At 42.9% G+C, this 12,191-nt stretch overlaps 1 protein-coding gene across 6 annotated transcripts in view; it reads left to right on the forward strand.

The window, feature by feature from the left end:
• Nucleotides 1-12,191, forward strand: part of MED12L (mediator complex subunit 12L) — a 319,956-nt gene that overhangs the window by 38,237 nt on the left and 269,528 nt on the right. For all 6 annotated transcript variants that reach the window (XM_038571215.1, XM_038571217.1, XM_038571216.1 and 3 more), the window contains exon 4: nucleotides 2,067-2,226. In XM_038571215.1, the coding sequence (XP_038427143.1) occupies nucleotides 2,067-2,226 (160 nt within the window). The remainder of the gene's footprint in view (nucleotides 1-2,066; nucleotides 2,227-12,191) is intronic.

Consider the following 12,191-nt stretch of genomic DNA (forward strand, 5'->3'; position numbering starts at 1 on the left):
AGGACCTGTGGCTCAGTTTTATTTGCTACTTCATCTAACCATTTCACTTATTCGAATTTTTATTTTCTTCCTGTCAATTGCCGTTCGGAGGAAAATCGAAGGAAAATCCTTTGGGCATCTATTAAAGATGCTATTAGTAAAGTTTCTTTGGAGATGTTACATTTACTTTTTTTTTTTTTTGTTCTTGCCTAGTTTTTTAGGCCTTGGTCTTGTAATCTTGTGGTACATCTGAATGAGAGGCAACCTGTGACCTTGACAACTAAAATTTAACTCTCTCATACTCTATATGTTCTGGTGAAACACAGCAACATGGGTCTTGCACTGAATATATAAGCCTGTGCTTTTCTTGTCCCTGGCTGCAGCGATAGTCTGTGCTATCTCTGTGCAACCCAGAGTCTTGTGCTCCGTGAAAGTTGTGCCTTATAAGCAAAATTTTCAGGAAATTTTCTTGTTAAAATCTATCACTGTGGTCTGGAGAGAGGAAGCCTTATAGCTTTGGCCTATGGGACTTTCATCGCCCCTTTAGGTGTGTTTGTGCAGAGCAGCTGCCTCTGTCCTGGGGGCTGTGTTTAGAGTCAGCACCCTAAGCAGGATCCATATGTGACCAAAAGTCTATTAAATTGCCCATGAAACACAGCGTATGGACAGCTGCATCTCCATGTCCAACCAGGCAGCCTTTCCTTCAGTGTTGGGGCAGCTTGAATGTTTCTTGGGCAAGAACCAAGTGAAATAGCTTGTTTTTAAAGAGCTGTGTACAAAAAATACTTCTCTTTGAATTCTAGGGTCACACTTTGGTGTGAACAAATTCGCAGTATATGAATGGTACAAAATATCCATTGCCTAAAGGAGAATTTGACTAAGAAAAATGCCATGCTGTAACAATCAGCTGGTTTGAAGCCTTGATATCCAAAATCAGGCTAGAGTTTGGGGGCACAGGGAGCAGAGCTCTTGATACCATGATTATGTGGTGTCCAGATCTGGATCTTCTTAGGAGAAGGTCAGGTCCATGGCTTGAAACACCCTTGGCTGGCATCCAGCAATCCTTGGAATTGATAAGAAAATGAAAATGGTTCCAGTTTTAATACATGTAATTCTTTTACTTTACCCTTCTAACCACCCATTGGCTTGGGCAGGGTTGGGTTGGTATTATTAGTACATTTATAAATGAGGGGTCTGGGAGTTCTGGGTTTTAGCCAGATAGGCTGGGGGCCAGGGATGGAGCACAGAGGTGGTCATCCCTGGTGCAGTGGGCATGCTGCTTACTGCTCCCATCCTGTACATCATGGCCAGTGTACTTTGCCCGCTGTTTTACTCTACATTCATAAGTTGAGTAGATTATATATATAGATGACTGGCCTGTCCCTAGGCTATTTATGAGGAATCCTACAAGAGTGGGTTAACTCTTTCAGACATTCATTGGTACATTGGGATACTAATTTGCTAAATAGTAGACCTTTGTGGTCTGGAAGAAATAATGAACTACCTCAAGTGCCTGCTTTCAACCACTGAATTAATTAACCAGCTATTTCTAGCTCAGTGTTTATTAGGCAGATTCACTGAGCCATCATTTTAGCCTCTATTTTAAATTTTGGGCTAAAGACACTCCAGAAGCTTTCTAGAAATTGTTATGATGAATGTTACAGCCAGAAAGCTTTATCCAAAAAAAGTGTTCTTTGATAAAATGTGGAGTGGGGACAGTTTTTCACTTGATCCATCCCTCCCAATTTTGAGATAAACTCCTTGGAAGTACTGTCATGAAATTTTCTCCCCTATTTTGTAGATACGATGAGTAGCTCTCAGCATCTGAGACTTTGAAAGTAATTTGTTTTCATAAATAAGAAAGCAAGACTGAGAAAACTGTTGCCAGCAAGCTAAATATAGTTTTGAATCTTTTAATGAGAATTTCTTAAAAGTTTTTAAGCTGGAGATACTGTCTGAAAATCCATCCATGATATACTCTCTTAAAGGCAGCAAGGCTTAGTGTCTTTATTTGCTTTCCCATTCTCCCCTCGTGACCTCATGATGAAAATTGCCTATGATTTTATAAATATGTTATTTCTTTTTAGGTTCCAATCCTTAGTAAAAAAGAAGATGTTTTTGCATATTTAGCTAAATATTCAGTGCCAATGGTTCGAGCAACGTGGCTGATCAAGATGACCTGTGCCTATTATTCTGCTATTTCTGAAGCTAAAATTAAGAAACGTCAGGCAACTGATCCTAATTTGGGTAAGTGAGACGGTATGATACATCATCGATTCTACAGGTAATTGTTGCCCGCGTACTCTATCCGTAGCCCAGTGAGGTAAGTGCTGAGAAGGTCCCTGGGGAGGCTGAGCGACACTCGTGGTGCACGGATGGATCCTTGTGCACCCAGGTGCAGAATCCGGATTCCATCAGCAAATCCTATTGCTGTTACCTCCACGGTACGTCCTGCACCTGAGCACTTTTCACGACCGTAGCTGCTGACAGTGCTGGTTCACGTCTTGACAAGTCTCCTGACTGGTCTCCCCCTGCTTTTCCTTTTGCTCCTTACATTGTAGGCTCCAAACTGCCACACTGATCACGAAGCCTGACTCCGATCATATCATGTCCCTGTTTATAACTTTCCAATAGTTTCTTACTACAGTTAGGATGAAGATCCAGATTCTTTCCTGTGGCCCCCGAGGCCATCCAGGCCTTGCTCCCTCTGTCTCCGATATTCTGGCCACATTGCCTTCCTTCTACCCCCCCTGATGGACCTCGCCCCTTCCTTTCTCAGGGCTTCTGCATTTCTTCTTCCTTGGACTTGGGTCGCTGGTCTCTGTGGTATTCCACGTCTCCTCAGAGCCTCTGGCTCGAATGCCGTTGCCTCAGCAGGTTTTCTCTGGCTACCTACCTAAATGACATTCCTCTTCCCCACCCCTTCTGCCCAGTTATGTTCTCGGGTGTCCTTATTTTATTCACAGCTCGTTTCACTATCTGAAATCATCTTTAAAGATGCTGTGTCTCTCACCCCTCCCTCCCACATGTACCGGCCCATGGTCATGGTAGGTATTTGTTGAAAGAACTGAAGGTAAACTGCTTTTTACTCAGTTTTCACTCTCTTGGTGACTACACAGTGACTCCATGAGGTGGTGCTAAAACATGCTTAATAAAAGATTGGATTCTCCATTAGAAATAGGTACCGAGGATTGCACCTGTAGATGTCTGCTTAAAAGTGAGGTTTACAAATAATTCCTTATGAAATGGAAACATGCTTACGATTTTAAAAGGGAGACCCCAGCTGTAAAGCTCTGAGGAGCAGGGTCAGAAAGTGCAAATATCCTCAGATGCCAGGCAGCGTCCTAGGTAACTGAGTCGGGATGTGAGGTGTTTGGTTGGCAGTGGTTGGTGGTGGTTGGTTTACCAGGTGGTCCTGATGAACTGGACAGTGGAGCCCACTCTAAAAGCAAGAAAAGTTAATCGCAACAAAAAAAAAACAAAAAACAAACAAAAAAAAACATGGCTAGATTCCATGGCTATCACTTTTTGAGTTCAGGTTTGTTAAAGGTGGACTGTACTACAAAACAAAACTGTGTTGTGAATATATTTAAATGTATAGGAGGAAAAAAGTAGGAAAAAAGTCCACAAAGTTAACAGTGGTTAGTTATCTCTGAGTGTTGTTTTGGTAGCAGTCTTCTTAACACTATACTTCAGATTGTTTTCATCAGCTTATTATTTTATAGGGGGAGACGTAAGCAATGCCCCTTTTTTAGAATGATGGAAGGTCTCCATTCTCACTATAATATTTGCAAATAGTGCCAAAGTAGATGTAATAAATATTCAAGGTTCTTTTCTCTCTTCTTCATATTTTCCTTCTTGAACTTTTCTTCATTTGTACACACAAACACACATATGCGATTCATGTATATGTAGTGAGAGAGACAGGGGATGGGGGAGAAGGAGGGATGGAGAGGAAGAGACAGTGCATGCCCGCGAGACAGCACAAGAGAACAAGCGTCGGTAAGAGAGTGAGAGCATTTATTAATACTTCTCTCCGGAGTCTGGATATCTAGCTGCTTCCTGACTACCTCGACTTTGATGACCAGTAGGCCTCCGAGACCTACTATATACAGTCAAGAGTCTTGGTTTCTTGCCATCTCTGAACTTGTTCCTTCTTCAGTCTTCTTAGTAACTGTTCTAAGTAGTCACTGGGTGGATAAGGGTAAAAGCCCTATTGTCATTCTGGGCTTATATCTTTCTCTCAAAATTCTCCATTCAGTCGCTCAGCAATCCCATCAGCTTTACTTGAAAAATATAATCCCGATCCGAGAATGTCTTCCATCTCCCACTGCTGCTGCTTCCTCTGGTTTGAACCACTGCCACCACCACCGCTTTGTCAGGGTTGCTGCAAAGGCTTTTGGTCCTTCTCTAATGACAGCTTTCTGCTTTGAGGCCAGAATGATCCTGCTAGGACATGAATTATTCCTCACTCTTAGGCTCAGAATCCTCACCTAGCAGCCGCGCCTCACTCATATGTGTACCCCCTCCGCCAGCGCAGGCAGTGGGCACGCGCACGGCAGCCTCTCTCCAGCCTTGAGACGTCCGTGTGGCCTGCGGCCTCTGCGTCCTGCATGTTAGCTCCGATGGCACTTCTCAAGAGAAGCCTTCTTGGATAACTCCAGCCACGATGTCATCTTTCCATCACTGTCTTCTGGTCCTGCCTTATTCTTCTCCATAACTCTTAGTAACACCTCCTATTTTATTTTATTTTATTTTATTTTATTTTACTTTACTTTACTTTACTTTATTTTATTATTTTTAATAAATTTTATTCATTTATTCATGAGAGACACGGAGACATAGGCAGAAGGAGATGCTTCTCCATGCAAGGAGCCTGGTGTGGGACTCGATCCCCAGACCCCAGGATCATGCCCTGGGCCGAAGGCAGGCACCAGACCACTGAGCCACCCAGGGATCCCCTCCTGTTATATTTTAAATTATTAACTTAACGATCACTTAACGCACGCTCACTCCCAATTATACCATTTCTCCGTGACTTGTTCAGTACCAAGTCTCATAGGAGACTACCTGCTAGAAGGTGCTCAGTCATTTTTAAGATAAATGAATAATTAGACCTGAAACGTGTGTGTGTTTGTCCCAGTTCGTAACCCTTGAAACTTGTAACATCACCGGCTATAGCAGACCACTTCCTCCTTTCTTGACGTTCTTTTCTTGTCTTTCAATAGCCTGTTCTGTCAGTGTTTTCCTTGATGTTTAGTTTAATCTGATTTTAACTGTCGTAAGAAAGGAAGAAAGGTGATGATTCTGCCCAATGAAATATAAAGCAATTTTAGGTCAAATAAATGTCTGATAGACCCTCATCATTTGCAAAGAACATGTAGGTAGAGTTTTTAGGAATCTCAGATATGAGTGTATCACCAGAACCCCGTGATTTCCTCTACCAAATGGAAGGAAGCTTAGCTCCAGTTTCTAGCTCAGAACATCGGAGACTTCTTGCATTTGTTACTTTTACCATTAGTTTTCTTACTAGTGTAACCGATGGTTGGGGTGGGGGTGGGGAATAGTGAGGAGGATTATTTTCTATTCTTGTCCCAGAGCTAAAATTTCTATTATTTGCACACTCATGACAGATGGTTAAGTTCACCCACTAGCTGTCTAGCTGTGTTTTCTCTTCTTTTATAAGATAGATAACACACAGGATTCTGTTTTTTGACTCTATTTATAAAGTATTACAGTTCATTGGTCTTTATAATTATTCATGTGTATTTTTGTTAAGAGAGAACACAAGGCAGGCGGGGGCAGAGGGAGAGAGAGAATCCTGAGCGGGCTTCATATCCAGCGTGGAGCCCAAGTTGGAGCTTGATCACAGGACCCTGAGACCATGACCTGAGCCGAAATCAGGAGTCGGTCGATTGAGTCACCCAGGCGCCCCTATTCATGTGTATTTATGAGTGTGAATGTCAAATCCATGAAGAGCGAGTATCTAATAAATCATTTTTCATGGTAGAGCATAAAAACCTAAAAAAATGCTTAAAGCTAAAAATAAGAATATTTTTAAAAAAATGCATGATTTTTGAGACCCTTAACCTCCTACTTAGTCTAGCATCTCCGAAAGAGCTCCAGGCTTTCCTCATCCCAGCTCTGCCACTAAGTGGTGACTTAAAGCAGAGTCCTTAGTCTCTCTAGACAGCAGCCTTCTCAGCCTTGATCCAATCCAGTCCATGTTACCTTTAACTTCATGTCTTTTCAGTCTTCTTTTAACCAAGAACAGCTCCTCACCCTTCGTTTTTCTGGATACGTTTTGAGGGAACAGACCAGCTATTTTGTACAATGTCCCTTGGTTGGCATTTGTCATTTCCTCCTGATTAGATTCAGGTTACGTACTTTTGGTAGGAATACCATGGGAAGTGATACTGTGTGCCTCTCAGTACATCATATTACGTTGTCCTGATACTAATGGTGATGACTAATCTTTTAGGTAAGCTGGTGCCTCCCCGGTTTCTTCACTACAAAGTTACTGTTTTCACCCTTTGTAGTTAATTTGACTATGTAGATAACTAATCCATTTTCTGTATTCTTACATATGTTTTATTTTTTTAATATTTTTTTAAACTATTTTTTTTTTAAAGATTTTATTTATTTATTCACAAGAGACAGAGAGAGAGATAGAGGCCAAGACACAAGCAGAGGAAGAAGCAGGCTCCATGCAGGGAGCCCAACATGGGACTCCATCCCGGGTCTCCAGGATCACGCCCTGGGCTGAAGGCGGCGCTAAACCGCTGAGCCAGTGGGGCCGCCCCATTACATGTGTTTTAAATGCCAGTGTAGCATACTGTTTTGCTATCGGCAGAGAAGCCATGTTTCCATGATCTGATCTTGATTTATTATCACCCTGTGACACCTGATACCTCTTACTCTGCTTTGTCTTCAGCACTTTCTTCAGCTTCTTTAAGCAAATTATACAGTGCACTTGGAAGCATTTGGCTGTGTAGACCGAGCCATAATGTAGCAAGTTTCACACTCCAAGCAAGCTATACAGCCAAGCAACCACACACATATATATGTGTTGAATTGGATTAAATTGCATACACTTCAGAAGATTAACTTGCAGTAATAGGTTCTGTGTTCTGGCTTTGATGGTGAAAAGAATCATTCAGCACATTTGGGGCAAGATTGACTATCAAGTGTCACCTTTTTCTGGCAGTGGTTTTATGACTTCTGTTGTCTTGATGATTGTTCTTAGGATTTGTAAAGTGTTTTCAGTAGAAATGGCCTTCATTCCTTTGTAATAGAAACATATGTTTTATTTTCAGTTCCCACATTCAGTGTTGGAACAGAGCTATAAAGCACTGCTGTTTGATTTTATTGAAGAGAGTTTTTCCTAAAGTTAAGTGGGCTAACAGCAACAAGGGAGCAGGCCCCGTTGTATACAAATTCCTTAAATGTAGCAACACGGAGATTGTCACTATCATTATGCGAAGAGTTACAGATCTGAAATGTGGATTAAATGGGTTGCTGCCCTGGGTAGCTTGCCGCAGGCAAAGACCTCCCCAGGATAGTGTGTACCCAAAAGTGAGAAAAGTGAGAGGGGCCTTGGGTCCCTGGGTGAGGTTTCATGTGTAATTTCAAGGCAGATAAAGAAATATTTGACTTGATAAATCCTAACATCAGGGCAGAGATTTTAAAGTAGAGATCAAATTAGGACAGCTTAGAAGAAGAGGTTATAATTCCTAGTCCTTATGAGACCTAAAAAATAAGATGTTAAATGTTATAGGTAGACAGGATGTTTAGATAAAGGCTGTCAAATAGGGGAGTGTTACAGACTGAAGGGAAAGAGCCCCAGACATAACGTATAGTTTGCTTTAGATATTTTTAGAGTTGAATTAAGTGTTTTTTTTTTTTTTTTTTTTTAAGATTTTATTTATTCATGAGAGACACACAGAGGCAGAGACACAGGCAGAGGGAGAAGCAGGCTCCCCGTGGGGAAAATGCGGGACTCGACCCCAGGACCCGGGATCATGTCCTGAGCCTCAACCGCTGAGCCGCCCAGGCACCTGTGAAGTTTTGTTTGTAAAACATGAATGTTTAGTTGTCTTAAAATATTTTGAGCTCCCCAGAGAAAAGCATTTAAAATGGGCTAATACTTAAGAAAAGTAAAATTTAGAGTCAAGGAAATTAAGGCAAGTCTTGAAGCAGATTAGGAAATACGTCCGTCCTCAGAGTAAATAAGGTAAACTTTGTACGTTTATCTGTAGGACTGCTCTCCGCGAGGAGTCCTGTTGTTGCCAAGCCAACTAATGGTAACTGCAGACTTTACTACTGTGTTTACTATCGCTATAGCAGTTCGCATTTCTTGAGCAATTATGGAATGCCCCTCACTGTGGGGAGCAGGAACACGGGGCTTCTTCCAGTCTTAGACTAAATCAGCTCCTGGCCTGTGCTGTGAAAATGACCCCCGTTACCTGAGGGAGCTTGTCAGCCTTGGCCATACCTCCTCCCTTTGCTGTTGGACCCTGTGGCTGCGTTTCCTTTGGGGGCCTTATTTGCAAATAGCACTAGTCAATGTGAGTCGAATGTGATGATAGAAATGGTCTGCTCCTCCCATGGTAGACTCATTTGAGAGATGGGCCAAGTGAAGCCAAGAAAATTAAAGAGGGAAATAACATTTACACCAAACCCATCCTCAACACTGTTCTCATGTGAAAACAGTCCAGTCCATCCCTCCCCACCCCCATGTTGCCAGGATCCCCCATTTCTTCATCACCATCTGCTGGGTTCTCTGTATGTTCTATTTTCTGATGTCGTCAGATCCCCTGTGAGAGAGGTACTTTGTTCCCACTTCACAGGTGAGGACATGGATGTGTGGACAGGTGCACGGAGCCTCTCAGCGTATACGTCTCAAGTAGGTTCCAAAGCCTGTGCTAGACAACTAACTGCTGGTCGGCGGGGACAGAGGGAGAATGTAGTCCCGCCCTCCTGGTGTTCACGGTTGGGATGGGGCATGTATCCAAACAATCCAAGTAGTAGACAAGGAAGGAAGAGCTAGTAGTGAAATGAATGCAATGCGGAGGGGGCTCCCCAAGGATGGGAAGCCCATGGAGATCCACAGAACAAGTGATGTTTGAATACACTTTTGAAAGTAGAGGCATTTTGTTTTTAAAGATTTTATTTATTTATTCATGAGAGACCCAGAGAGGGAGAGAGAGGCAGAGACACAGGCAGAGGGAGACGCAGGCTCCATGCGGGGAGCCCGATGCAGGACTTGATCCCGGGACTTCAGAATCACGCCCTGGGCCAAAGGCAGGTGCTAAACCGCTGAGCCACCCAGGGATTCCCCCCCCCCCTTTTTTTTTTTTGAAAGTAGAGGCATTTTGACAGAGTTCCCATTGTGAAGGGACGGGCACCTCTGGCAGAAGGATGGTGTCTGCGGAGAAACTGGGTCATCAGCGAGTTGGACTTGTGGAAACTGCCGGGATCTTTTTCATCTCGTGCATTAGTTATCAGCCGGGCAGTGATAAAAGGCTGTGAGGAGCCTCGTGTGCTCGGGGTCCATGAGTTCTGTCTGGGGGACAGTGGGCAGCCGGGGAGGGACTTCTTGTTATAAGACTTTTCCTAAGTCTCTTGTCTGTAGCATGGCAATGGTTATGATTGGCAGGGCCTTCTAGAGATGAAATGAGCCAGGCCCCTAAAGGGTTTAGAACAGTTCCTGGCGCACAGTAACTGGGCAGTAAATGTAGACCATGACCAGTTGCTAAGTTGCTTAGCCAGTGTTCTCTCAGAACTAGCCGGTATTTATTATCTTGTGCATTGTGCTGAGAAGTTTACAGACACTACCTGAAATCACACTCCAGCAATGTGGGTTCTGTTATTCCATTTTGTATATGAGGCACCTGTGCCTCATATACAAAAGTTAGGGAATTGCTGGGGCTCCTGGGGAGGGGGAATGCAGTGGAAAGAGCATCCGACTCTTGGTTTTGGCCTGGGTAGTGAGATCGGGATCTGCGCTCAGCACAGAGTCTGCTTGAGGCTCTCTTCCTTTCTCCCCCCCTCCCCCCACCCCCAAATAAATGAATAGATCTTTAAAAAAATGTTAAGTAACTGTTAACACAGATGGAGCTGGCCTCACTAGGTGTTTGGTCTTCCCTCCTTGCTGAGACGGGTGTTTGCTAGGGGGAGGTGCTCGTTGAAGCAACGCTAGAAAGAAAGGTGCCTGCAGGGAACCTGCAAGGAACTGGCTGCAGGATTTCAGGGCTGTGGCCAGCATCAGAGGTATCAGAACCCTTATTCTTATGGGTGCCATGGGGTGCAGGCTGAGCATGGCAAAGTCCAGGGTGCTATAGGTGAAACCGCTTGCAAGAGGAACAGCTCTGATTCTGGCTCGGAATTGTTGGGTGTTCAATATGGTGAAGAGTGACAAGACCTACCATGGGCATGGAGCCTTTTTGGGGGGAACGGATAGACTAGAAGAAGCTTACAGTGCTTCGTGGCTAAACTCCCCAGGGAGCTGCTCTGTTGGCCGCCCCATTGTTTCCTCTGTACCCCTGAGGTTTTGCTGGGTTGGACGTTTTTGTTGGAGGAGAGACTTTCCTTGGTTGACTTTCCTCTTGGAACCCCTCTCCCGATCGCCCCCCAACACACAGGGAAGAAGCAGCTACCCTTCTTGCACAGTGGGTAATTAATTTGTGACATAGTCACCGAGCCATTTGGACTGCAAAAATAAACCCTGCTAAACACATAATTGACAGTCTGGTTTCTTATCTAAGGCAGCCAGCTTACTTTCAGTTCGGGTCCTTGAAGACAACGCGGCACTAACTTTTTTTTTTTGACTCTGGGGACGAGCTTTTAGCTTCAAGACAAGATTGCCGCCAACATTTTCACAGTGCTCCTCATATCTCATTTGTCATAAAAAGAGGTATCCACCTTGCTTACCATGACAATGACCCTGAAGATTGGACAGAAGTGCTTGTTAAATGTAATGTAAATTCATGCTGTACTTAGACCTGAAAAATAGGTTTTAATTGGTGGGGTGGCTCTGGCTACCTGGATGAAAAATTCTGTGATACAAGGATTAGAGCCTGTGGGCTAAGACGCTGGCATCTGCCGCTGTTCTGTTCTCCAGGGATCCGTCACCTAGAAGTTTTAGCATCTATTGAGGAGCTAAGCCCCAAATCATTATTTTATTGGGAATGGCTAGATGTTGGCATTCTTCTGTAAGAATGAGCTTTCTCTCATCAACTGTGGTAAATTGTAATTCTTTATTAAAAAAAAAAAGGCAGAGTAAATGCTGAATTCCTTTCCTTTAGCCATCAATTTTCAGAGTAAGGATTGTTGTAATTACACTTTTATTGGTGATAAATGATTTTTTTTCTATTTTTCTTATTTAAAAAAAAATTATCTGTGGTCATGGTGATGGGCTCATGGAATTTTATTTGTTCAGTATTTTACAACCAGTTACACTCATTCTTCATTTTAATGTTCAGATTGTCCAAAAGTTGGCCAGTGGAAGATGTTTCAAGCTTTTTTGTTTGTTTGTTTTTTTGTTATCCTTTTTGACATGACACTCTTTTGTCTTAGAACGCTTCCTTGTTTTTTTTTTTTGACATAGAAAGATGTCCCAGGCTCATCATGTACTTTTTCTGCCTCAGATCTGCAGGCAGTCCTTTCTCTTAAGGAACCCTACTTCTTTCTAGTCAGGGAACAGTATTTATCAGGAAGCAAGATCTGGAGGCCGAAGGTGCTCACTGTTAACTAGGATGTCTGGCATCTAGGCTCTGCATGTGCGGACATGCACATCTGCGTATGTTGCACATGCATCTTGGAGCTTATACTCTTCCAATTTATCCTTAACATTCTCACTTAACATTAAATATTTTTATTTTTGATCTTATATCTACTTTAAAAAGTTCTAATAAAGTTTAATATGGTGCCGTGTAACCCTGCAATACCTCATCTTTGCTCTGTGGAAATCTGTGTCAGCTTTTTCCAAAGTAAAATGTTCCAGCCGGCTTCAAGTTCGAATTTTAGTGTGTGATATAGTGGTCCTTGGGGTGTGTGTGCACCCGCGTGTATGATCGTTAAGTTTTTGATGACATCAAAGGTAATGTCTGCCCGTGATTCTTTTTGAGTTTCTTAGAAAAATGCACTCAAAAGATTGCTTATGTTTTGCTTCAATAAGTTGTGAGTTAAGAAAAAGTTTATTAAGATTTTAT

Source organism: Canis lupus, chromosome 23, assembly GCF_011100685.1.
Source record: "Canis lupus familiaris isolate Mischka breed German Shepherd chromosome 23, alternate assembly UU_Cfam_GSD_1.0, whole genome shotgun sequence".
Lineage (NCBI taxonomy): Eukaryota > Metazoa > Chordata > Mammalia > Carnivora > Canidae > Canis > Canis lupus.